The 27,488-nt window shown below is 38.7% G+C and overlaps 1 protein-coding gene across 1 annotated transcript in view; it reads left to right on the forward strand.

The window, feature by feature from the left end:
• Positions 1–226: 226 nt before the first annotated feature.
• The window catches only part of PDE3B (phosphodiesterase 3B), a 175,175-nt gene continuing 147,913 nt past the window's right edge, over positions 227–27,488 (forward strand). Inside the window, exon 1 of the mRNA XM_045484612.1 lies at positions 227–1,311. Within this exon, the coding sequence (XP_045340568.1) occupies positions 334–1,311 (978 nt within the window). The 5' untranslated portion in view covers positions 227–333. The remainder of the gene's footprint in view (positions 1,312–27,488) is intronic.

The raw sequence follows: 27,488 nt of genomic DNA on the forward strand, positions 1-27,488 counted from the left end.
GGGGCCGGGAGGTAACTGTTGCAGCCCGCGGGAGCTGGGAGGCGACGCCGAGTCTCCAGTCCCGAGCGGTGCCCGAGGGACGCGGAGGGGGCGGCCGCAGCGGTCCCGGGAGCAGCCCCTTCCGCCCCTCTCCTCCGCCAGCATGTCGCGGACCCCGCCGCCCCAACGCCCGCGCGGCGGGGACCCCGGGCCGCGGCGGCGGGCGCAACCCTGACGCGCTGCCGAGCCGGGGGGGCGCCCGGAGCGCGGGGCCGGGGGTGCTGAGGGAGCGCGAGCGGCCGCCGCGGTCCGAGAGGGGCGTGCCGAGCCCCGCGGCCAGCCCGGGTCCCGGCCATGAGGAGGGACGAGCGAGACGCCAAAGCCATGCGGTGCCCGCAGGCGCCGGACGGGGCCGGCCCGCCCCCCGAGAGTCTGAGGAACGGCTACGTGAAGAGCTGCGTGAGCCCCCTGCGGCAGGACCCTCCGCGTGGCTTCTTTTTCCACCTCTGCCGCTTCTGCAACGTGGAGCTGCTGCTGCCGCCGCCGGCCTCCCCCCAGCAGCCGCGCCGCGGCTCCCCCTCCGCCCGGGCGCGCCTCTCGCTGGGCGCCCTGGCCGCCTTTGTCCTCGCCCTGCTGCTCGGCTCGGGGCCCGGGAGCTGGGCTGCCGGGGCCGCCCGGCTGCGGACCGTGCTGAGCGTGTGCTCGCACAGCCTCAGCCCCCTGTTCAGCATCGCCTGTGCCTTCTTCTTCCTCACCTGCTTCCTGACCCGGAGCAAGCGGGGCCCCGGGCCGGGCCGGAGCGGCGGCGGCGGCGGCGGCGCCTGGTGGCTGCTGGCGCTGCCAGCCTGCTGTTACCTGGGGGACTTCTTGGCGTGGCAGGCGTGGACTTGGGCTTGGGGGCCCCCCGCCGCGGCCCAGCACACGCCCCCCGCGGTGGCGGGCAGGTTGTTCTCGGCGCTGAGCTGCGTGGGCTTGCTGACGCTCGCGCACCCGGCCAGGCTCCGGCACGGCATCCTGGTGCTGCTCTTCTCCAGCTTCGTCTGGTGGGTCTCCTTCACCGGGCTCGGGTCGCTGCCCGCCGCCCTCAGGCCGCTGCTCGCCTGCCTGGTCGGGGACGCCGGCTGCCTGCTGGCCCTGGGCTTGGATCACTTCTTCCAGATCAGGGAAGCCCCTCATCACCCTCGCTTGGCCAGTACCGCCGAGGACAAAGTGCCTGTGATCAGACCCCGTAGGAGGTCCAGCTGCGTGTCGTTCGGAGAAACTTCGGCCGGTTACTCCGGCAGTTCCAAGATGTTCAGGAGACCTTCGTTGCCTTGCATTTCCCGCGAACAGGTATGGTACCAGAAAGCACGGCTTGGGAAGGAAGCGAGTGCGGTTTTATCGCTTCGATTCCCAACTTGAATTAGCGTTCTCGAAAGCACGTTAGCTTCCAGGGTTTGCGGGGTGGGGGGGGGGGGGCAGGTTTGTTCTGGAAAGAAATGCTAAATTACAGGGAGCTTTGTAAACGTGCAGAAGTACCTTTTTATCTTGGAATAGAAATGAAATCGCAGACTGATCGTATTGCAACTTTTAAAGACTTTGTTCTCAGAGTTTTCAGACGAATGAGGTGAGTTATTTGCGGTTTCGCCACTTTGGCACACACTGAGTTATGTCTTTTTGGTGCTGTTTGTCTGTTGCTGGTATAATGATGGTATCTCTCCAATGATCACATATAGCAATTAGATTGAATTACACGTGTGTGTGTGGGTGTGTGTGGGCGCGCGCGCGCGTGTGTGTATACATTTTAATCAGTGCGGTTTCATTCTTGATAATCGAGAGGACGAATTCGAGATCCTATAATGAACAGGGATGAGCTGTGGAACTGAGGCTTGTTAGTGTAGATGAAAAGATTGTTGGGAATAATTTTTAAGGGATTCTTCCCCACCTCTCCCAGTTTCAGTAGTATAGGCCATCATAATCTTTTACAGGCTAACTCCTGTCCATGGGTATTTGTTGCATAATTAGGAGAGTGTTGTAACAATTTAACCTTTAAACTTAGTAATGTCTGGAAAGATGCCAGAAGTATTTCCATTTCCGCCCCCCCCCCAGGTTTAGATGTTTTTTGTTTGTTTGTTTGTTTTGTTTTTTTTAAAGGAATTGAAATCACCCTCAAGGAAAAGTTGCTCTTTATGTAGTTTGGAGAAATCTTGTCCTATGTCACCAAGAAATCAGCAAATATAGTTGCTATTCATTGAACATTTGCTAGATGCAAAATATTACATATATTTTCTCAAATCCTCACAAAAGCTCTGTATGGTGGACGACAACCTCAATTTAGAGATGAGTGAGTAAATTGAGGCTTATAGAAGTTACCCAACTACTTCCCACATCCAGTAAGTGGCGGTGCTGGGACTTGAACCTACACGTTTCAGTTTTCAATGCTGTTTTCTAAGCAGCTAGAAAGAGGAGTGTAGAGGTTTTAAGTAGGAGAGTAGGAGTCTACACCATTGGTTTTCAGGCTTTTTGACCAGTGCTATGTTTTACACTGGGACCCAGTGTATTTGAAACAGAAGTTTCTTGTCCTTACTACGTCCGATGCTCTCTTTTTAATAGTCTTCAAGCTACCACATTGATTTTATGTTTAACACTGATCTGAAAGGTTCCAATGAGACCACACTTTGCTTTCTTGAAAAGCGTTCTCTCAGAGGCCGCTTTTGTGGTCTGTACTTACTGGGCCACATGCTAGAAAGAATTGTTCAAAAAGTGTTATGCCTTTTGTTTTCTAAGTTTACAGCCAGCGATGCTGTCTAGACAATGCTTAGAAAGATGTGTGTCAGGAGAAACACTGTTGGGAGAAAAGCTGCAGAGCAAAGTCATTTCGGCTCTTTTCACAGGCTGGAATGGCAGTTGGCTTGACTATATGTGAATAGGTTGCATTTTTTCATACCAGAATAGTGTTTTAGCAGTCTCATCACGTTTGTAAACAATTTTCCTGTACTTAACAGTATTGCACTGTAATGTATTTTAATTGTAATCTGTTGGTATAGCCAGTTATGGCTGTTTTCTTGTAAATTGAAGATCTCTGGTCATCTTAATCCTAGTCTGGTCCTCTTTTACTAACAGTAACCTTTTTCAGCCTTCAGCTAGGTGCAGTGGTGTTGTTATTGCTAGATTGCTTCCTTTACTATTTGTATTAGAGGAAAACACAATTTCACTTTTAAAAAGGGCATATTTTCTTATTTCAGAAAACCCGTATTCACATGAGTAGAAACCATTTTTGGGGTCTTCAATATATGATGTTAGCTCAAGGGTTTATACGTGGCTATTTAACATTCAGTGTCATAAAGTAGTACTATTTTGGCATTACTACAAATTACTAGATATTTTTAACTTCGCAAAGATTATAATTAACATTCATTTTTACTTATGCTAAATTCCTGAAGTCTAACAGTGGGTCTGTGGCTTTTGTTTGCATGTTTATCAGGTAAAAGAAGCTAAGGAGAAATTAGCACTTTCACGGAAGTAAAAGACCAAAGAGATTTTTCTGATTTTCAAAGTGGTGAACTTTGTATGTGACAATTGTGAAGTCGCCTTTTTGTTTCAGAAAGTGAAGGAAGGCAAAAAAAGATTTTGGGTAGAGCTTGATACAGGGGGAAATGTCCTGAATTCATAGGCAGAGAGTCAAGGGTTAAGTCGTGGCTCTACTGTGTGTGTGATCTTGGACAAGTAAGTGAGTGAGTCTCAGTATCCTGTCAAGTTAGGGGATCCCAGGAGATTAATTCTATAGTACCGTTCAGTTCTAGAATCCATTTCTTTTAGTAAGTTATAAATAAAAGTATAACTAAAACGTCACAAATTAGTAGTTCTTGAAGTTTTACTTAAGTGTTGAATGTTGATACTAATAAGCTATGTTTTCTAATTGGAAAAGATTAACAGATTTTCTACTTTTTGGATAGAGCACTTTAAAAAATTATATGTGGATTCATTTTTGGTTTGATAACAAAATTATACTTTGATTTCTTCAAGAACTTAAATGTTTTTATGAACATCTTTGAAAAACAATTGAAAACTCATATAAATGCGTTTAATTGTGTCAGAGTGTATTTAAAATAATTTTTAACTTTTGGGATGTTAGGTACGATGTTGAAAATTAATGGCACATGTTTGCAAGACACTTGATTTTCGTAATTAGACTGGTAGTACTTGATGTAAATGCTGTGTATGTGTCATTTCTTAGCTAAGGGTTTTTGTTGTTTTTAGCAAAGCATTTAGAGATTTAAAGTTTAAATCTAGTTACTGCTGACTGTGTCCTCTCTTGGGTTAATGGAAAGAAGCACTCAGTTTGTGGTGCATTTGCCAGCAGTCAGCTGAAACTAATAGGAAGCTAAAAGAAAAAAAAAAAAAAAATCAGTTGTCTACATAGAGGCATTGACCAGAGCATAACAAACTACATATCTATGCCATTTTAATTGTTTATTCTACAATGTAGTTTTCAGCTTCTCAACCAGATGATTTGGTGTGTGATAGACTAGCTAAATAGGAGGTTTTGAAAGGTGTAAGTTACTGTGTGAGATATTTTTCTATACCTAAAATGCTAAGTGCTTTCTAAATGGTTAGGTAAATATTTAAAAATTCTGTGGCCTTAAAGCCCATAAATATTATTTAAAGTGTTAATTTTATATGAAAGAGATATACACATGTAGTTGGTAGGCCTTTAAAAAAGACTTTAAAGTTTAAGTGATTATTTACCCCCTTAAGGAATTTGCATGGCAAACCCCACTATGAATTTCTTTACTCATACTGTAGTATTTGTGAAATTTACTTTATGGTTTTAATGAGTGAGCGTTTTATTCTCATTTCATGTTAATATTTTTGTAGTAAAATATCAACCTATGTAATGATTTTATGCTCTATTTTGTAAATATGTCCTCTGCCATCAGAATTATCTTTCAAAAATCACAGATTTAATCAAATCACTCACTCTTAAAAATCTCTTAGACTTTTTATTGTTCACAGGATAGAGTTCATGCTCTTGACCCTTGCCTACAAAGTCCTTTATAATCTGCGTTTAGCCTTTTGTTTGTTTTGTTTTTTAAAAAGCCACGTGGGACTTACTGAACGGACACCCCTTCCTCACATCCATCCTTGGCTCTAGCTGTTTGAGGACTGCTTATTGTTATTGACTTGTGGACTTTTTTCTTCTGCTTCTATCATTCACACTGGTTAAAATTTCCTTTAAGGAACAGATAGGATTAAGAATCTTTAGAAAGTACAGTGATACTCAAATTAATGTATAAGCAGAGGACAAAGCTCCATTATAGCAGAGATGGCCATGTATAAAAATAAATCATGCGAAGCAGTCATGACCTGAGATAGAATATTTTCATTATATCGTATGAAATAGTAACATCTCCATAGTTTATGTTTTTCCACACTGAGTGAAAGGTAAATAGGGTCAACCATGAGTAAACCCGTATGAAGTTTGTTTTCATTGTCCTCTGACTTTTTATCCTCCTCAGGCAGGCCCTTCTTATTCTCCTTCCTTATTCCCAATTACTGTGTCAGCCCATTTCCCTAGCACATTTTACTTCTTTCCTATACTCCTAGCCAAAACAAGAACAGACTATACTTGCTGAACAAGTTTATTTGAACATGAGTATATTTGTATAGCTATAGAAGATAGAAGAGATTTAGAATTTATCTAATTGAAATATCATTTTTTTCAAGTTTATTTTGAGAGTATGAGCCTGCACAAGAGTGGGGGAGGGGCAGAGAGAGAGAGGGAGAGTGAGAATCCCAAGCAGGCTTCGTGCTGTCAGTGCTGAGCCTGATTCCAGGCAAAATCTCACCAACCGTGAGCCCAAATCAAGAGTCAGACACTTAACTGAGCCACCCACGTAACCTTGAAATATCATTTTATAGAAAGGAAAGAAATTCAACTCCAGGGAGATAATATCGTCTCCAGGTTATGCTGTGAAATATTGGTACACAAGGACTTGAGTCTAGGTCTGGACTGCTAGTCCCTCTATATTTTCCATAAAGAGTGCCTGAATGCATAGTTTTGCCAGCTGTCTCCAATTATGTGATAAAAGACGTCCTTGGTTAAAAGAGGTGGGTGGGGTGGGGAGTGGCGGGAGAGAGATAGGAGTGAGAGATAGCAAAGCCTCTGTGTTGACCTTGAAGACACACTTGATACCTGATGTGGTTGTTTCAGGGTGACTTGTAGGATGCAGCTGGTCTTAAACTCAGGTGCCTTCAGAGGCCAGCCACATAATGCATTTATGTTACATGTTGAGAAAGGAGGGGGAGGTGAGAAGAATGGAAGTGAACTGACTATTGCCTACTTTGCCTGAGGGCTGTCAGTTTAAACAAAACAAACTGAACTCCTATGTTAGCCAAGCAAAACTTTAAGAGAGCTGAGTTCTGTCTGAGTCTTTCTGACAGTTTGTAACATTGTTCACCTTATTATATACAAGTTGATCTGTGTTTGTTTAAGTGATTGTTGGAAGCTTGTTCCTAAAACTTGGGCACAGGAGTGTATTTCCCGCTGTCTTTTTCTTTTGCAACCTAGAATTTTCCCTCCAATATTGATACTTAGCAGGTATCTTTATCTTTATAAGATAAAGATCTTTATCCCTCCTCCATCCCTTAGAGGACATTGACTACTTGTTCCCTAGATTTCAGACAACTTACATCCAGCGTTTCTTACATTTATTTACTCAGCACTTAAATTTGTAAATGAGAAATGCCATACATGAAAGACTATACATATGTATATTTTGGTATGGTTTAAAGAAGAAAATAAAACAAACAAAAGTCATGTACTCACCCCTCATTTTCTTCGAAGTTCCCCGTGTAACCTATTTTGTATCTCCTTTTCCCTGCCTCAGAGGCAACACATCTATTCTCATATATATATATATATATATATATATATATATATATATATATGTATATGTGTATATATATATATATACACATATATATATATACATATATATATACATACACACACACACACACACACAGTATTAATTCCCTTACTTAGCTTTACTATTATAATCCCCATGAATGTATTCCTAAGTAAATAATATGTTGTATTGCCTACATCTGAACTTTAAGTAAATAGAATCATGCTGTATGAATTCTTCTATAACATTTTTTTTTAATAACTTTTTTTTTCTGATGATTTCTGAGATGCATCCATGTTGATTTGGATAGTTGTAGTTAATTTTTGAGTGCTTTATAGTATTTTAATATCATATGGGCATAGTAAAATTTACTTATCCATTCCACTGTTTGTGGACCCTTGGGTAGTTTTCAGTTTTTGCTATTATATACAATGCTGCTATGAAAATTCTTATAAACGTCTTCTGGTGCATATGTGCATCTAGAGGAAGAACTGCTAAGTTGCAAGATAGGCTCCTATTCAATTTTACTAGGCAGAATAATGGCACCCTGAACATGTGCCTGTTCTAACTCCTGGAATTTGTGAATTTGTTACTTTATGTGGCAAAGGGGACTTTGCAGGTGAGATTAAGTTAAGGGCCTTGAAATGGGAAGATCAACCAGGGTTGTCTGAGTGGTTCCATGGAATTGCAAGGGTCCTTAAAAAAGTGGAAGAGGGAGGCAGAAGAGATCACAGTGACCGAAGAGATGTGACAGTGGCTGTACGGTTGGAGTCATACAGGGTGAGGAAGACTCGCTTAATCCACCTTTGGCTTTGAAATAGGAGAAGAAGGTCAGCAGTCAAGGAGAGAAGGCAGCCTCTCAAAGCTGGAAAAGACAAGGAAATGGACTTTTCCTTAGAGTTCCCTGAATGAAGTGAAGCCCTGCCAACACCTTGATTTTAGCTGAGTCAGACCAGCCTGACCCATAGAGCTGTGAGATAATAAATTTGTGTTGTTTTATACCATTGAGGTTTTAGTTGTTACAGGAATGTATTACTTTGCAACAGTTTGTATAGGTTGCTGAAACAAAGTACTGCAAACTGGGTGGCTTGAGCCACAAATCCATTGTTTCAGTTCTGGAGCCTAGAAATCCAAGATCAAGGTTGGTTCCTTTGCAGGAGCTCAGAGGGAGAGCCTGCCTTGCAGCTTCTGGTGGCTTGCTGGCATTGTTAGGCAGTTTTGGGATTGTGGATGCATCCCCCCTATCTTGACCTTCATCTTTCACATGGCACTTTCTCTGTGTTGCGTCATTTTCTCTTTGTGCCTGTCTTTGTGTCCCAATTTCCCCTTTTTGTAAGGAACCCAGTCATACATGATTAGGGCCTAACCCTAAGGACCTCTGTGCAGACCTTATTTCCAAATAAAGTCACCTTATGAGATACTGAGGGTTAGGATTTCAACTTTTTTGGGAGAACACAGTTCAACCCATACAGGTGGCGGTAGAAAACTAAGACACTATGGCAAGTTGAATTGTTTTTCAAAATGGTTATACCCTTTATACTTTTGCTAGAATTCCCTGAAACCAATGACTCCTATTTATTGAGTTTATTTTTGTTAGTTTAGAGGGTGTGAAGTGGTATTTCTGTGTGATTTTAATTTGTATTTTCCTAATTACTAATAAGGCCGAGTACTTTTTATATTTATGGACTACATTTTTAAAAATTATTTTTGTTTTTTGTTTTTTTAATGTTTATTTATTTTTGAGAAAGAGAGAGAGATAGAGCACGAGTGGGGGAAGGGGCAGAGAGAGAGGGAGACACAGAACCTGAAGTAGGCTCCAGGCTCTGAACTGCCAGCACAGAGCCCAACACAGGGCTCGAACCCATGAACTGTGAGATCATGACCTCAGCCGAAGTCAGATGCTTAACTAACCCAGAGCCACCCAGGCACCCGTGGACTACATTTCTTATTCAGGGCTTACCTGTTTATGTCTTTTGCTCTTTTATTTTCCTGGTTTATTTTTTCTCAATAAATCATGAGTTCTTTATGTATTCTGGACATAGGACATTAATCCTTTATTAATTGTTTGACTTGCAAATATCTTCTTTCAGTTTTTATGGTGTCTTTTGATAACTGAAGTTTTTTTTAAATTAATTTCTTTATTTTTATTTTATTTTATTTTTTTAAAATTTCTTTATTTTGAGAGAGAGAGAGAGAGAGAGAGAGAGCAGGGGAGGGGCAGAGACAGAGGGAGAGAGAGAATCCCAAGCAAGCTCTGTGCTGTCAGTGCAGAGCCTGATTTGTGGCGCAAACTCACAAACTGTGAGATCATGACCGAGCCAAAATCAAGAATTGGATGCTTAAATGACTGAGCCACCCAGGCGCCTGATAATGCTCTAATGCTAAGACTCTTTGTGTCTTGTTTATGAAACCCTTCCCTATTGGAAGGTATAATATAGATTTCTATATTTCTTTTTAACATTTTAAAGTTTTGCCTTTCAAAACTTTTTACCCATAAAGAATTGCTTCATATGATCCAATCTCATTTTTTATCCAGTGGATATTATCTCAACACAATTTATTGAAAAATTTATTCTCCACTTATCAACATTGCTACCTCTGCCATATATCAAGATATATGTCTGAAGATTCAGTATCTGTATGAATCTGTATCTGGGCTCTTTATTTTTTTATTTTTATTTATTTTAAATTTATTTTTAATGTTTATTTTTGAGAGAGAGACAGAGCATGAATGGGGGAGGGGCAGAGAGGGAGACACAGAATCTGAAGCAGGCTCCAGGCTCTGAGCTGTCAGCACAGAGTCCGATGCAGGGCTGGAACTCATGGACAGCGAGATCATGAGCTGAGCCAAATTTGGACACATAACCAATTGAACCACCCAGGCTCTTTATTAAGTTTAATTGGTTAGTTTATGCACTCTGTGTTTATACCACACTGTCTTAATTGTAATAGCTTTATAATAAGATAATATGTGGTAAATCTCTTTAAAAAGTTCTTAAAGAGTATGTTGGGGTTTTTTGGACTTTGCTTTTGAATATAAATTTCAGAATAAGTTTGTCAAGTTTCACAAAAATCCTGTTGGGATCAGCATTGCAATAAATCTTTTGAACAGTTTAGAGAAGAATTTGCTTTTGATTGAAATTTTTAAGTGATATTTTTCTAGGAATTTATTTAATGTAACTTTTCAAATTTATTTTCTTGGTTCATAATATCTTTTTATTATCTGGTTAGTCTGTTCAGCATCTGCATTAATGTCCTCTTTTTCATTTTTTTTAAATGTTTATTTATTTTTGAGAGAGAGTGAGAGTGCATGCATGCATGTAAGCAGGGCAGGGCCAGAGAGAGGCCGGATAGAAGATCTGAAGCGGGCCCTGTGCTGACAGCAGAAAGCTCAATATGGGGCTTGAACCCACAAACCAGGAGATCATGACTTGAGCCAAATGAGACTTAAACGACTGAGCCACCCAGGCTCCCTCTCTTTCATTTCTAATATCATTTGTATCTCTTTTCTTTGTTTCTTAATTGGCCTTGCTAGAAGTTCATTTGCTTTTTTTTTTTTTTTAAGTTTATTTTTTTTGAGAGAGAGAGAGCGCACTCATGGATGAGAAGCAGAGTGGGAGGGAGAGAGAGAATCCCAAGCAAGCTGTGCTTTGTCAGTGCAGAGCCCAATGTGGGGCTTGAACCTACCATCTGTGAGATCATGACCTGAGCCAAAATCAACAGGGGAACCCTTAACCAACTGAGTCACACAGGTGCCTCTATTTCCTTTTTTTTTATTAAAAGTTTTTTTCTTTAATGTTCATTTATTTTTGAAGGAGAGAGTGAGAGACAGAGTGTGAGCCATGAGAGGGGCAGAGAGAGAGGGAGACACAGAATCTGAAGCAGGCTCCAGGCTCTGAGCTGTCAGAACAGAGCCTGACATGGGACTTGAACTCACAAACCGTGAGATCATGACCTGAGCTGAAGTTGGATGCACAACGAGCTGAGCCACCAGGTGACCTGCCTCTATTTGCTTTTTAATCTTTTTAAAAAACCAACTCTTTGGATTGGTACTTATTTTCTATTTTATTTGTATCAGCTCTTACTTTTATTGTTATTTTTTTCTTTCTTTGAGTTTCTTTTCTTAAAATTTTTTTTTAATGTTTATTTATTTTTGAGAGAGAGAGACAGACAGAGAGAGACAGAGAGAGACAGAGAGACAGAGCGCAGGCAGGGGAGGGGCAGAGAGAGAGGTGAAGACACAGAATCTGAAGGAAGACAGCTCAGAGCCTGACTCAGGGCTGGAACCCATAGACTGCAAGATCATGCATGACCTGAGCTAAAGTCAGATGCTTAACTGACTGAGCCACCTAGGCACCCCTCTTTGAGCTTATTTTCTTGTTCTTTTTCTAACTTTGTAATTGAGATGTTAAGCCCGTTAATTTTGAGACTTTTTAGTGTATTCATTTAAGATTATACATTTCTCTAAATATTGCTTTAGTTGACTCTCACAAGGTTTGATGTGTAGCAGTGTTATTGTTCAGTCCTAAGCATTTTCTCATTTTCATTTTGATTTCCCTTTTGACTAACAAGTTGCTTTGAAATAATAAAAATTTCTAATCATGCAGGTTTTCTGGTTATTTTATGGTTGTTTTCTGATTTAATTGCCTTGTGGGCAAAAGATGTGGCCTAACATATGATCAGTTTTCATTACTGTTCTGTGTGCTTGAAAATAACATATATATTTCAATTTTTAGGTACAATGTTGGCTGTCTGGTAGGTAAATGTTGTAAAATGTTCTTGTCATGTTTTCTGTGTCCTTATTGACTTTTTAAAAAAATCTTCTTGACCCATTAGTAACTGGAGAGAATATGAAAAATCTCACTTTACTGGGACATCTGGGTGGTTCAGTCGGCTGAGCTTCCTACTGTTGATTTCGCCTCAGTTCCTGATCTCACAGTTCATGAGATCCAGCAGCGGTGACACTCCTCCCCCCGACCCTCACCTCTGTGGGCTCTGTGCTGACAGCACGGAGCCTTCTTAGGATTCTCTCTCCTCTCTGTTCCTTCTCTGCTTGTGCTCTGTCTCTTTCAAAATAAAAAAAAATAAATAAATGCATAAACTTAAGAAACAAAAGCTTGAGGTGCCTAGATGGCTCAGTCAGTTGAGCCTCCGACTTTGGCTCAGGTCATGATCTCCCCATCAATGAGTTCCAGCCCTGCGTCGGGCTGTGTGCTGACAGCTCAGAGCCTGGAGCCTGCTTCAAATTCTGTGTCTCCCTCTCTCTCTGCCCCACCCCCACTCATGCTCTGTCTGTGTCTCTGTCTCTCTCTGTCAAAAACAAACATTAAAAAATAATAATAAAAAAGTAAAATAAAACATTAAAAAATAAAAAAATCTCGCTTTGCTGGTAGATTTGTGAGTTTCCCCCTCATAGTTTGCAGTTTGCGTTTTGCATTTCATATTCATGAGAACATAGGTGGAGAATAGAACTTTTCAAATTAGATAGAATTACTTACCAAAGGAACAACAAAAGGTATACATGAGAGAAAGGATATTTCAAATGTCTAAAGAGTTAATGTAGGAAAGTAGTGGAAAACTGATTTGATCAGAGTTAGTATATATTTGCAAATTGCCTTTTATATATGCTAGGCTCCGGAGATACTAAACACAGGGTCTGTATTCCAAGGAGCTCAAACTCTAATGCAGAGAGAAAATGTGAGTAAATAATTACAATTCAGTGTGGAAAGTGACACAGCAGAGGTATAAACAAGGTACTATGGGAACAGTATGGAAGGAACAACTAACTCTCTCTGAGTATTGGAAAGCCTTCAAGAAGTAATTAACAATTGACCTTTAATTTTCAAAGAACGTTTCTTCTTGATATAAAATAAGTCAAAAATGAATTTAAAAAAATTTCACTCCTATGAAAAAATTTCCCTCCTATGACTTTAAAAACAATTTTTTAAAATTCATTTTATTTTAGTTTTTTAATATAATTTGTTGTCAAGTTGGCTAACATACAGTGTATACAGTGAGTTCTTGGTTTTGGGGGTAGATTCCCGTGATTTATCGCTTACATACAACACCCAGTGCTCATTCCAGCAAGTGCCCTTCTCAATGCCCATCACCCATTTTCCCCTCTCTCCCTGCCATCAACCTTCAGTTTGTTCTCTGTGTTAAAGTTACTCCATGTAGGGGCACCTGGGTGAATCAGTCAGTTAAGCAGCCAACCCTTGGTTTCAGCTCAGGTCATGATCTCATGGTTTGTGGGTTCAAACCCCGTGTCAGGCTCTGCACTGGCTGTAGGGAGCCTGCTTGGGATTCTCTCTGTCCCTCTCTGTCTCTCATGTACTCTGTCTCTCTCATGTGCTCTGTCTCCCTCTCTCAAAATGAATAAACTTAAAAAAAGAGTTATTCTGGTGTGATTTCTACCTTACTCTAAGTGTGTATGGAGATAAATAACTTCTTTTCAACTAAGAGATTGAAAAGTCACACAGAACATAGTCAAATCAGGCAAACTGTTCACTTTGAGTGACCAATCAATGCTAATAACTAAAAAAGAGGTTTAAGTCCTTTATCAGAAATGTCAATATCAGTGGTAAAAATAATATAGGCAATAAAGTAATGTAACCCAGGATCAGAAAAGAGAGATTATCATAAGATGTAGTAATTACCAAGTACTTACTATGTGCTAGTCTTAACAACCCTGTGAAATAATTATTGGGATCCTGTTTTGCAGCTAGACACTAAAGCAGAAAGGCAAATTAACTAGCTCTAAATCACTTAGCTAGTACATAGAAAATACCATAATATGCTGAGTGCCATTTACCAGTGTAAACAAACCCCTAAGAACTCTCCCAGCTGAAACAACTAAACTTACAGGTTTAAACATTTTATGGAATACTTTTTGAAAGGAATCACTGAGTAAGAAAATCTCAGATCCCAAAAGAGAACTGAAGGTAGTGTAGGGTAGAAAACATTTCCCTTCTAGGTTCTTTGCCTGGTCTAATAATTAAATTGACATAAGACAGATTACCGGTAGAAAAACAAATTTAACTGCATATGCGGGAGTCCCATACAAATATGAAACTCAAAGAAGTGACCAAAGAAGGAATCTTTTATACCTTTTAGACAAAGAAACAATACATGTGTGAGGAATTGACAAGACAAAGAGGTTTGGGCTTGGGGTAGTAAATTGGTGAAGAAGTAACAAGTTTTTGTTTATACAGCCTTCTTGGCTCTAATTTCCCATCTCTGGTGATAAGGATGCTTTCTACTCTCCTGGCACTGGGAGAGGAACCTTTCGCACTGGAGATTTATCTCCTGCTTTGAGGGTGGGGGAGACAAAGGAGGGTTAGACTGTCCATCTTGCACTAGCTGCTTCTCAAGTACCTTTATTTTTATTTATTTTTAAATTTCTATTTTTTATTGAGTGTAGTTGACATACAGTATTAGTTTCAGGTAAATAGCATAGTGGTTTGACAGTAATATACCTGATGAAATACTATGATGAGTGTGGTTATCTGTCACCACACAAAGTTATTACAGAATTATTGACTGTATTTTCTATGCTAATTCAAGTACTCAGTATGCCAAAGTGGCATATTTGGGGATGGCATATTCTGCTGTCCTTCAGTAGGAATTCTGAGAGGGAAGCAGACAGTAAAACCAGCTTTCACTGGAAGAGTTTCTCACCATCCTTAGAGACTTTGAACATTTGCTTCTGTTAGATATGGCCAGGCTCAAGAGATAAAATCTAGAGTCTGTCCAAACTCAGGAATCTAGGTGAGACCCAAAGTGTTACTCCCCCAGTGAAAGGGTAAATGAGAAATAAATATGGCTGTGGATATGGGATGCCTATGTTGACTTTGGCTCAAGGGAATTGAGGAGGAATAAAATATAGTAACAAATAACAAGAGGGCCCTTGTACTTTTTTTTTTTTTTTTTTAATGTGAGCTCTATGCCCAGTGTGGGGCTTGAACTCAAGGCCATGAGATCAAGAGTTGCATGATCTATCAACTGAACCTGACAGGTATCCTCCCTCTCCTCCCCCCTCCCCCAGTTTTTTTTTTTTTTTTTTTCCAGTTGAAGAATAGTTGACACGCAGTGTTACATTAGTTTCAGGTGTACAAACAACATAGTGATTGGGTAACTGTATGTTATGCAGTGCTCACCAGAAGCACAGGCACCATCTGTCACTGTATAACACTGTTACAATACCATTGACCGTATTTCCTATACTGTACCTTTCATCCCTATGATTTATTCATTCCGTAACTGGAAGCATGTACCTTCCATTCCCCTTTACCTATTTTACCTATCCTGTTTCCCCCTCCCCTCTGGCAGCTAACAGTTCTCTGTATTTATGGGTCTGTTTCTTTCCTTTTTGTTTGTTCATTTGTTCTTTAGATTACACATGTAAGTGAAATTATATATGTCTTTCTCCAACTTATTTCGCTTAGCATAATACCTTCTAGGCCCAACCACGTTGTCATCCTTTTTTATGTCTGAGTCATATTCCATTGTATACACGTACCACATTTTCTTTATCCCTTCATCTATTCATGGACACCTAGGTTGCTTCCATATCTTGGCTATTGTAAATAGTGTTGCACTAAACATAGGGGTGCATAAATCTTTAAAAAAATATATCTTTTTGAATTAGTGTTTTCATTTTCTTTGGGTAAATACCCAGTAGTGGAATTACTGAGTCTTATGGTATTTCTATTTTCAATTTTTTGAGGAGCCTCCATACTGTTTTCCACAGTGGCTGTACCAGTTTATATTTCTAGCAGCAGTGTGTAAGGGTTCCTTTTTCTCCACACTTTCCCAACAGTTGTTATTTCTTGTCTTTTTGATACTAGCCATTCCAGTAGGTGTAAGGTGGTTTCTCCTTATGGTTTTGAGTTTCATTTACGTGATGATTAGAGATGCTGAGCATCTTTTTGTGTGTTTGTTAGCCATCTGTATGTCTTCCTTGGAATGTCTATTCAGGTCCTCTGCCCATTTTTAAATCAGATTATGTGTGTTTTTGATGTTGAGTTTTAAAAATTCTTTATATATTTTGGATATTAACCCCTTATCAGATATATCATTTGCAGATATCTTTTCCCATTTGTAGGTTGCCTTTTTGTTTCCTTCTAAAATTTTTTTTCTTTTTTTTAATGTTTATTTTTTGAGAGACAGAGACAGAGCGTGAGCAGGGGAGGGGCAAAGAGAGAGGGAGTCACAGTATCCAAAGCAGGCTCCAGGCTCTGAGCTGCTAGCACAGAGCTCAACGTGGGGCTTGAACTCACAAACCTCGAGATCATGACCTGAGCTGAAGTCGGATGCTTAACCGACTGAGCTACCCAGGTGCCCACCTTTTTGTCTTCTTGATTGCTTCCTTTGCTCTGCAAAAGCTTTTTATTTTGATGTAGTCTCAATTGTTTATTTTTTTTACTTTTGTTTTCCTTGCCTGAGGGGACATGTGTAGAAAAATGTTGCTAAGGCTGATGTCAAAGAGATGACTGGCTATATTTTCTTATAGGAGTTTTATATTTCAGGTCCCACATTTAGGTCTTTAATCCATTTTGAGTTTAGTTTTGTATGTGGTGTAAGAAAGTGGTCCAGTTTCATTCTTCTGCATGTAGCTGTCTAGTTTTCCCAGCACCATTTAGTGAAGGGACTGTCTGGCCTCCTCTGTTATGGATTAGGTGACAAATGTGGATTTATTTCTGGGTTCTCTGTACTGTTCTATTGATCTATGTGTCTCTTTTTGTGCCAGTACCGTACTGTTTTGATCATTGTATCTTTGTAGGATATCTTGAAATTTGGGATTGTGATACCTACAACTTTGTTTTTCTTTCTCAAGATTGCTTTGGCTATTTGGGGTCTTTTGTGATTCCATATAAATTCTAGAATTATTTGTTCTAGTTCTGTGAAACATGCTATTGATATTTTGATAGGAATTGCATTGGTTCTATAGATTGCTTTGGGCAGTATGGACATTTTAGCAATATTCAGTCTTCCAGTCCATGAACATGGAATATCTTTCCATTTGTTTTATCTTTACTTTCTCTCATCAGTGTTTTATAGTTTTCAGAGTACTGATCTTTCAGTTTTTTGATTAAGTTTATTCCTAGGTATTCTTTTTGGTGCTATTGTAAGTGGAATTGTTTTGTTAGTATCTTTTTCTGCTACTTCATTATTGTATGGAAACATTACAGATTTCTGTATGTTATTTTGTATACTACAACTTTACTGAAGTCATTTATTCTGATAGTTTTCTGGTGGAGTCTTTAGGGTTTTCTGTGTCTACTATTATGTCATCTGCAAGTAGTGACAGTTTTACTTTTTCCTTATAAATTTGGATGCCTTTTAGTTATTTCTTGTCTGATTGTGTGGCTAGGCCTTCCCATACTATGTTGAATAAAAAGTGATGAGAATGGGCATTCTTGTCTTCAAGGAAAAGCTGTTTTTCACCATTGAGTATAATATTAGTTGTGGGTTTTTCATATATGTATGACTTTTTTTTTTATGTGTGTATTCCTTCTGAACCGACTTTATTGAGCATTTTTATCATGAATGGATGTTGAATTTTGTGAAGTGCTTTTTTTGTATCTATTGAGATGGTCATGTGATTTTTATCCTTCATTTTGTTAATGTGTATCATGTTCATTTGTGGGTATTGAGCCATCTTTGTTTTGCTGGAATAAATCCCACTTGATCATGGTGAATGATCCTTTTAATGTATTGTTGAATGCAGTTTGCTGTATTTTGCTGAGGATTTTAGTATCTATGTTCATCTGAGATACTGGCCTGTGGTTTTTGTTGTTATTTTGTTTTGTTGTTATTGTTTTCTTTTGTTTTTGTTTTTGTAGTGTCTGGTTTTGGTGTCAGGGTAATGCTGGCCTTGCACAATGTATTTGGAAGCTTCCCTTTTCCTTCTATTTTTCAGAATAGTTTGCGGAAAATAAGTATTAACTGTCCTTTCAATATTTGGTGGAATTCACCTGTGAATCCATCTGGTCCTGGATTTTGTTTCTTGGGAGTCTTGATTACTGATTCAGTTTCGTTACTAATAATCAACCTGTTCAGATTTTCTATTTCTTCCTGATTAAATGTTGGAGGATTGTATGTTTCTTTTCTTTTTTTCTTTCTTTTTCTTTTTTTTTTTTTTGTGGTGAAATACACATAACATAAAAATTATCATTGTAACCATTTTTAAGTGTACATTTTAGTGGCATTAAGTACATTCTCACTGTTGTGCAACCATAGCTGCCATCCATCTCTAAAACGTTTCTTACCTACCTCAACAAAGTATATAACCATTAAATAACTCTGTATTCTGCCTCCTCCTGGCCCCTGATAACTGCCATTCTACTTTCTGTCTCTATGAGTTTGACTACTTTAGATACCTCATAGAAGTGGAATCCTACAGTATTTACCTTCTTGTGACTAATTTATTTCACTTAGCATAATCATTGTTGGAATTTTCATAGGCTTTGCTTTGAATTCACAGACTGCTTTGAATAGTGTTATGTTAACCATATTACATCTTACCATCCATTAACATGGGATATCTTTACATTTATTAGTTTTTCTATTTATTTGTGTTTTAATTTCTTTGAGCAGTGTTTTATAGTTTTCAGTGTATGAGACTTTTTCCTCTTTGGTTAAGTTTTTTCCTAAGTATCTATTTTGCTGCTATTGTAAGTGGACTTGTTTCTTAATTTTATTTTTGAATTGTTCATTGTCAGTGTGTAGAGTATAGCTGACTTATATGTGTTGATTTTGTGTTCTGCAGCTTTCCTGAATTTGTTTATTCTAACAGTTTGTGTGTGTGTAATCTTTATGGTTCTCATTTAATTAAAAAATTTGAAAACTAAGGCTTAATTAAGTTGTCATTATTATTTTTAAGACTTGATTTTTTTTTTTAGAGGAGTTTAAAGTTCACTGGAAAATTGAGGGGAACGTACAGAAATTTCCCATATACACTTTGCCCTCAACCTGGTATAGTCTGTTCCATTATTAACATCTCCCACAAGATTTGGTACAACTGAGGGCTTACCTACATTGACACATCGTAATCGCTCAAAGTCCATACTTTCCGCTAGGTTTCACTCTTGGTGTTGTACATACAATCTATGGGTTTAGACAAATGTATAATGACAAGTATGCATCATTACGGAAAATAAAAAGTACTTTCACTGCCCTAAATATCCTCTGCCCACGTATTTATTCCTTCCCCACTCCCCACCCCTGGCAGTCACTAATCTTTTTACTGTGTTCCATACTTTTGCCCTTTCCAGAATTATAATTGGAATAATAAAGTACTTAGTTTTTTTATTGAAATTAATGCTATATATGCAGACTGAGAAAACACAAGTGAAAAATGTAAAGTGGTCCCAGGTGACTGTTAGGAGTAAATTCAAATTCCTCAAATTAATTCCCACAGATAAAAATTGAGCACTGCATTCATCAAAGATCCATAGGGGCGCCTGGGTGGCTCAGTCAGTTAAGTGTCCGACTTCAGCTTAGGTCATGATCTCACAGTTCTTGAGTTCGAGCCCCGCGTCAGGTTCTGTGCTGAAGCCTCAGAGCCTGGAGCCTGCTTCCGAATCTGTGTCTCCCTCTCTCTCTGCCCCTCCCCCACCTGTGCTCTGTCTCTATTTGTCTCAAAAATAAATGTTAAAAAAAAAGTTTAAAAAACATTTTAAAAAATATCCATAAAACATGCAAGGAAACAAGGCACAATGAGTATGAACATGCAGAAAAAAAGTATACAGCAAAAAAAAAAAAAAAAAAAAAAAATCACACCCCGAAAGTCTTCAGAGGTCAGAAATGTCATCTACTAGGTATAGGAAATGTTAATATGTTTAACGAAATAAAATAGAAAGTTCTGCAGAGAAACACTCTGCAGAGAAAAAAAGAGATGCAAGTTAAGAGAAATAGAGCAACTTGGAGAATGAGGAGAAAAAAAATTTAACATGGATTTAAATGAAGTTCTGAAAGGCTATAAGAAAATGGAAAACAGGCAATATTTGAGGAGATAATGGGTGTAAAGTTGAATTCTATAGCTCTGATGAAAAATACAACTGATAGCCAGAAAGCCCTCTGAATCTTAAGCAAAATAAAAAGAAATCCACCCCAGATGTATCATTGCAAAATTCAGAACACACAAAAAAGAGAAGTACTAAAAGGAGTCAGGGAGAAAAGAGACATTAACTACAAAAAAAGATGAGTGACAATTATACTGAAAGGTGACTTATTAATAGCAGCAGTGGTCCCAGAAAGCAGTAGAGTGTCATCCTTCGTGTGCTGAGGGAAAACAACTGTCAAACTAGAAATCAATGTCCAGCAAAACTTTCTGGGAAGAGAACAAATTAAAATCATTTGAGACCAGCAAAAATTGGGAATTTGTCTCACCAAAAATACATATGGTTCAGGCACAAAGAACTGAAATCAAGAAGAAATGCTGATAACAGATACATAGGTAAAACTAAGCAACCGTGATGTTATAAAACATTACCAGCAGTGCCTAGTTTGCGACGGGAGAATGAATGAGCTAGGACTGAATCAGTAGAAAACAATAGCATTTACCCTGGAAGGAAAAATTCGGAAAATGAGACTCTCAGTATGAAGGCATTTCAGGTCTGGGTGTGTGAAAGGTTAGTAGTATCATTAGTATCAGTAGCTACCATAGAGAATGGAAAGTTGCTGACTTGGGAGAAGTGACAAAAAGCTTGGCTTTCTCGGGTAACAGCTTGTTGTTTTCTTATGTATGCGCGTGCTCCCTAGGATGTAAGCTCCCTGAGAACAAGGCTCCAACATTTTTATTTTGTGTTTCTCATTAGTACATTTGTGAGTTCACAGTGGTTATCTATGACTGTATTTACTCTTACTGTCATTTTTCATCATAGTTCCATGTTACCCTTGAGTAAAGGAAGAACTGTAGGTGGAGATGAGTTCCAATCTCTGGTATTCTCATTAATAGGAAGTTGTGTTGCACAGTGTCAAAGCCAGACTGCTTGAGTTTATTTTTTTTTTTTTAATTTTTTTTAACGTTTATTTATTTTTGAGACAGAGAGAGACAGAGCATGAACGGGGGAGGGTCAGAGAGAGAGGGAGACACAGAATCTGAAACAGGCTCCAGGCCCTGAGCTGTCAGTACAGAGCCCGACACGGGGCTCGAACTCACGGACCGCGAGATTGTGACCTGAGCCGAAGTCGGACGCTTAACCGACTGAGCCACCCAGGCGCCCCTCAGACTGCTTGGGTTTAAATGGCATTTCTGCCACTTAAGGATGTTGGGCATGTTATTTAACAAACTTTGTAAAACTAGGGGTAGTAATAACATCTGTCTCACTGATGTGAGGTGTTGTTAGAGAATTAAATGAATTAATAGCCTGGAAAATTCCCGGAACAGTGTCTGGTACCTGGCAAACTCTCAATAGGTTAATTGTTGGTGTTGTTTTGTTACTAATAGTTAAAATTTTCATCTTCAAATTGCTTCGCAGTTTATGCCAAATTACTCTAAAATCAATGGTAAGGCTAATAAATTTAGATTTTTCAAACGATACCTTTTTATTACACCAGCAGTTCTCTTGCAACCTGTATTAAGTAGAAAAGTCTTGTATAAGGGACTATATGGGGGAAATTCTGTTAGCAATTGCCAGTATTAGGACAACAAAGAAAAGATAGTAACGATGATTTAAAAATGGATTGAAAGGGTTTATTGGGGGTTTCTTATGTTTTGAAGTTTCGGATGTCAAGGTTAAGAACCTTTGGTCTGCAAGATAAAGAATTTGTCTGTTATTGCAACCCTAACTTCCTATCCCCTATAATTTTTTGTTCCAGTTTGTCATTTTGGAGTTTGAGGTATATTGGAACTTCACCCATAACTGTTGCTTCATAGTTCACTACTAACCATGTTGAAAGCTATGCAGCCCCACCCCAGGGATGGTAAGAGGGAGACAAGATAAGAGAACAGAAGGAAGAGAAATGGTGTATGTAGAGCAACTCCCCTAACTCCGTTTCTCACTCCAGTCAGCCTTAGGCACTGTGCTGTACTGTGTTTGGATGAAGTTCTGTGAAGATCTTCCACTGTGTAAATGGTAATGGTTTAAAGTGGACAAAAATATGTATGGGTGTGAATTTTTACAAGTATACGGGGAAATAATTTTCTTAAGGGCAGAAGTGCCTACATACACATTAGTAAATGCCAATATGTATCATTATATGTCATTTATTGTTTTCTTCTCTTGTAAAAATAAGCACCATATAGAATTAGCTTTAATATCCGAAAATTCATTCCTTCAGCAGACACTGCTAAGGCATTCTGCCAGGAGCTATGAGGGCTATGAAGAAGAATCATGTAAGGATACAACACCCAGAAGTTTACCGTAAGATAAAAGTGAAGATTTTATTTTAAATTAGACAGAAGGATGTTGTAATATTATAATGTCTGAGGGAGTCTCGATAAATAGCACCCATATTCCCTGCCCAAATTCTGAACAAATTAAGAAAAGAATGACAGATAAGTTATCAGAATACCACCTTTATTCTTGATAAAGCTTATACTGGAGGACTTGCCTTACTTTTCAGGCAAGTTTTTTTTTTTTTTTTTTTTTAACACTGAACCCCAGATTAAATAGATGTACCTGGTCACAGGCAGGACGGGGCCAGGAATGTCCTTCCTATTTGTAGAGAAGCCTAACCATGGAGGAGCACTGGAGTACTCTTTCCAGGTAGCAGGTAGGCTCCCAACAGTACATACATGGATGTAGTTATGCTTACATAACTCTTTAGTCTAAATTTCCCAATCATGTAAGTCCCTATTCCCCTTCTAGGAAAAAAAAAAAAAAAAAAAAAAAAACAACAAAAAACGGTGAGGGAATAGAGAGAGGCCAGAGTTATTAGGGAAGATTGCTCCTCATAGAAACCTAGGATTGAGGAAAAGACATTGCCTTTCATCATGAAAATAGAAAAAGTCATTTCTAATCTCAACTTCTTTTACACAACAATATTTTAAGTTTTACATTCCCTTGTTTTTGCAACTGTAATTTTTACAGAGTTGCATGGAGGGTACATTATTTTAAAACTGCGGCTACATTAGACCTTCTTCATTGCTTTCTGTCTTGACAAAATTGAGTCACTTCCCTCTTACTGTGCATCTGTTATTGCTCTTAACACTCAATTTTATTTGTGCTGACAGGTCTTTCTTACCTGTTTATTTTGTGTTATTTTATTTTATTTTTTTAAAAGTTTGTTTATTTATTTTGAGAGAGAGCACGAGCAGGAGAGAGGCAGAGAGAGGTAGAGAGAGAATCCCAAGCAGGCTCTGCACTGTCAGCGCAGAGCCTGATGTGGGGCTTGATCCCACACATTGTGATGATCATGACCTGAGCTGAAATCAAGAGTCAGATGCTTAACTAACTAAGCCACCCAGGCACCCCAGTACTTTTTTTATATTCTAAGAAACTTTTGTCTGTCTACTTGAATATCTCAAAGATAACTCTTTTATGTTTTCTTCTGAGAGCTTTATGGCCTGTGTTCTAACTTGCATTAATTTTTTTGTGTATGGATTGAAGGTCAAGATTTCTTTTTTCCATGTAGATAACTAGTTGTTCCAGCACTGTTACAAAGACTTTTCCTTCGCCCATTGAATTGTCTCTGCACCCTTGTCTAAAACCCATTGGTAATATATTTGTGGGTTTACATAATAGGATTCTAGTCTTATTTTTCTTTTTTTCTGATATAAACTCTAATAAAATGAAAACCAGGAGTAGAACCTAGGATAAGAAAGGTGGTACTTAAATTCGATTATATATTATAGTTTTTTGGTCTTATCATTTGAGAATACATTCTGAGTTCATCTGAAAAAGGGAAGAAGCTTATCTCTTCTTATCTTAAGTCTCTTCTAAAGCCAAATCACTCTGAAGATTGGGGAAGTAATCCAGGCTTTGTTATGAGGCCCATGGTACAGGATGAGGTAGCCCATGATCTTTACCTTTTCAGGTTAGGACTTAATAAAAATAACTTACATATATGATGAGCATTTCCTATGTGTTTGACATTATGCAAAGTGCTTTATTACAGTCTCATTTACTCCTTCCCCCAAACCTTAGGTGCTTACCTTTTATATTTTTTAATTAAAAATTGTAAATTACCATAATAAAATGGACTTTTTAGGCATGTAGTTCTATATGGTAATGGTTTTTTTTTTTTTTTTTTTTTTTTTCAACGTTTATTTATTTTTGGGACAGAGAGAGACAGAGCATGAACGGGGGAGGGGCAGAGAGAGAGGGAGACACAGAATCGGAAACAGGCTCCAGGCTCTGAGCCATCAGCCCAGAGCCTGACGCAGGGCTCGAACTCACGGACTGCGAGATCGTGACCTGGCTGAAGTCGGACGCTTAACCGACTGCGCCACCCAGGCGCCCCTATGGTAATGGTTTATATACTATAGACATGAATACAGATTTGCAGATCCATCATAATGATTAGAATGCCAAATAGTTCCTTTACCCCCCAAAATTCTCTTGTACTATGTCTTTGTAGTCATATCTTCTCTCCTAACCCTTGCCAACCACTAACCCTCTTTCGTTGTAGCTTTACCTTTTTGAGAATGTCAGAATCAAACAGCATGGAACCTTTTGAGATTGGCTTCTTTCACTTAGCGTGATGCCTTTGAGAGTCTTCTAAGATGTTGTATGTAACGTACTCCTTTTTATTGCTGAGTAGTAGTCCATTGGCTGTATGTACCTCAGGTTGTTTATCCATTCATTTGTTGAAGGATATTTGAGTTGTTTCCAAATATGTTGATTATGACTAGAACTGCTATCAACATTCATATAAAGATTTTTGTGTGAACATGAGTTTTTATTTCTCTAGGATAAATACCTAAGAGTAGGGTTGCTAGGTCATGTGATAAGGATATGTTTAACTTTGTAAGAAATTGCCAGTTGTTTTCCAGAGTGGTTGTGCCATTTTTCAGTCTCACCAGTAATGTATGAAGGTTCCAGTGGCTCCACACCCTCACCAGCACTTGGTATTGTTATCATTTTTCATTTTCATTACTTGAATATGTGTAATGGTATCTCATCAGAGTTTTAATTTGCATTTCTCTAATGGCTGCTAATGATTTTGAATATTTTTTTTTCTTTTTCCCATTATATATCATCTTTGGAGAGGTGGGTTTAAGGGTTCAGGTCTTTTGTTGGATATGTAATTTGTCAATATTTCTCCCCTCTATAGCTTGACTTCTCATTCTATGAACTATTTTTCAGAGAGTAAAGATTTAAGTTTTGATGAAGTTCAGTTTATCAGTTTTTCCTTTTTCATGGGTCATGTTTTAGGTGTCATGTTTAGGAACTCTTTCCCTGACTCCAGGTCATGAAGATTTTCTCTTATGTTTTCTTCTAAAAGATTTATAATTTTACATTTTACTTTTAGATCTATGATCTATTTTGAATTGATTTTTGTGTAAAGAGTTAAGTTTGGGTTCATGTTTTTCTACATACAGATGTCCATTGAATGGCCTTGGTGCCTTTGTCAAAAATACAATTTAGCTATATATATATATATATATATATATATATATATACGCACACACACACACATATATGTGTACATAAACATATGCGTACATATATATGTATATACGTGTATATATTTGTGAAGACTTTATTTTTTATTTTTTAATTTAATTTATTTTTTAAAATTTACATTCAAGTTAGTTATCATATAGTGCAACAATGATTTCAGGAGTAGATTCCTTAGTGCCCCTTACCCATTTAGCCCATCCCCCCTCCCACAACCCCTCCAGTAACCCTCTGTTTGTTCTCCATATTTGAGTCTCTTATGTTTTGTCCCCTTCCCTGTTTTTATATTATTTTTATTTCCCTTCCCTTATGTTCATCTGTTTTGTCTCTTAAAGTCCTCATATCAGTGAATTCATATGATATTTGTTTTTCTCTGACTAATTACGCTTAGCATAATACCCTCCAGTTCCATCCACATAGTTGCAAATGGCAAGATTTCATTCTTTTTGATTGCCGAGTAATACTCCATTGTATATCTATACCACATCTTCTTTATCCATTCATCCATCGATGGACATTTGGGCTCTTTCCATACTTTGGCTATTGTTGATAGTGCTGCTATAAACATCGGGGTGCATGTGTCCCTTTGAAACAGCATACCTGTGTCCCTTGGATAAATACCTAGTGGTGCAATTGCTGGGTCCTAGAGTAGTTCTATTTTTAATTTTTTGAAGACCCTCCATACTGTTTTCCAGAGTGGCTGCACCAGTTTGCATTCCCACCAGCAGTGCAGAAGAGATCCTCTTTCTCTGCATCCTTGCCAACATCTGTTGTTGCCTGTGTTGTTCATTTTAGCCATTCTGACAGGTGTGAGGTGCTGTCTCATTGTGGTTTTGATTTGTATTTCCCTGATGATGAGTGATGTTGAGCATTTTTTTGTGTCGGTTGGCCATCTGGATGTTTTCTTTGGAGAAGTGTCTATTCATGTCTTTTGCCCATTTCTTCACTGGATAATGTGTTTTTTGGGTGTTGATTTTGATTTATAGATCTTTGGATACTAACACTTTATCTGATATGTCATTTGCCAATATCTTCTATCATTCCGTCGGTTGCCTTTTAGTTTTGCTGATTGTTTCCTTCACTGTGCAGAAGCTTTTTATTTTCATGAGGTGTCAATAGTTCATTTTTGCTTTTGTTTCCCTTGCCTCCAGAGATGTGTTGAGTAAGAAGTTGCTGTGGCCAAGGTCAAAGAGGTTTTTGCCTGTTTTCTCCTTGAGGATTTTGATGGCTTCCTGTCTTACATTTTGCGTTTATTTTTGTGTATGGTGTAAGAAAGTGGTCCAGGTTCATTCTTCTGCATGTCACTGTCCAGTTTTCCCAGCACAACTTGCTGAAGAGACTGTCTTTATTCCATTGGATATTCTTTCCTGCTTTGTCAAAGATTAGTTGGCCATAGGTTTGTGGATCCATTTCTGGGTTTTCTATTCTGTTCCATTGATCTGAGTGTCCTTTTTTGTGCCATAAAGACTTTTTAAAAAATGCTTATTTATTTATTTTTGAGAGAGAGAGAGAGAGAGAGAGAGAGAGAGTGCACGCGCGCAGGGGAGGGGCAGAGAGAGAGGGAGACAGAGTCCCAAGCAGGCTCCATGCTGTCAACGCAGAGCCCAACACTGGGGTTCCAATCCACAAACTGTGAGATCAAGACCTGAGCCGAAACCAAGTGTCGGCTGCTTAACTGACTGAGCCACCGAGGTGCCCCAATTTAGCTATATGTATGTGGGTCTATTTCTGGGTTCTCTATTCTATCCCATTAGTCAATGTATCTTTCCCTTTGATAATACTGCACTGCCTTCTTCTTCAAAATTGTTTTGTTCCTTTGCCTTCTCATATAAATTTTAGACTTAGCTTGTTTGTATTGACAAAAAATTTGACTGGGATTTTGATTATACTTTCATTAAACCTATAGAATCAGTTTTGGTGGAATTGACATTTTCACTATGTCAAGTCTTCTATTCCATGAATATGCATTTTCTCTCTGTTTATTTAGGTCTTCTTTGACTTTATTCATCAGTGTTTTGTAATTCTCAACATGGAAATCCTGTACGCCTTT

Source organism: Leopardus geoffroyi, chromosome D1 (genome assembly GCF_018350155.1).
Source record: "Leopardus geoffroyi isolate Oge1 chromosome D1, O.geoffroyi_Oge1_pat1.0, whole genome shotgun sequence".
Lineage (NCBI taxonomy): Eukaryota > Metazoa > Chordata > Mammalia > Carnivora > Felidae > Leopardus > Leopardus geoffroyi.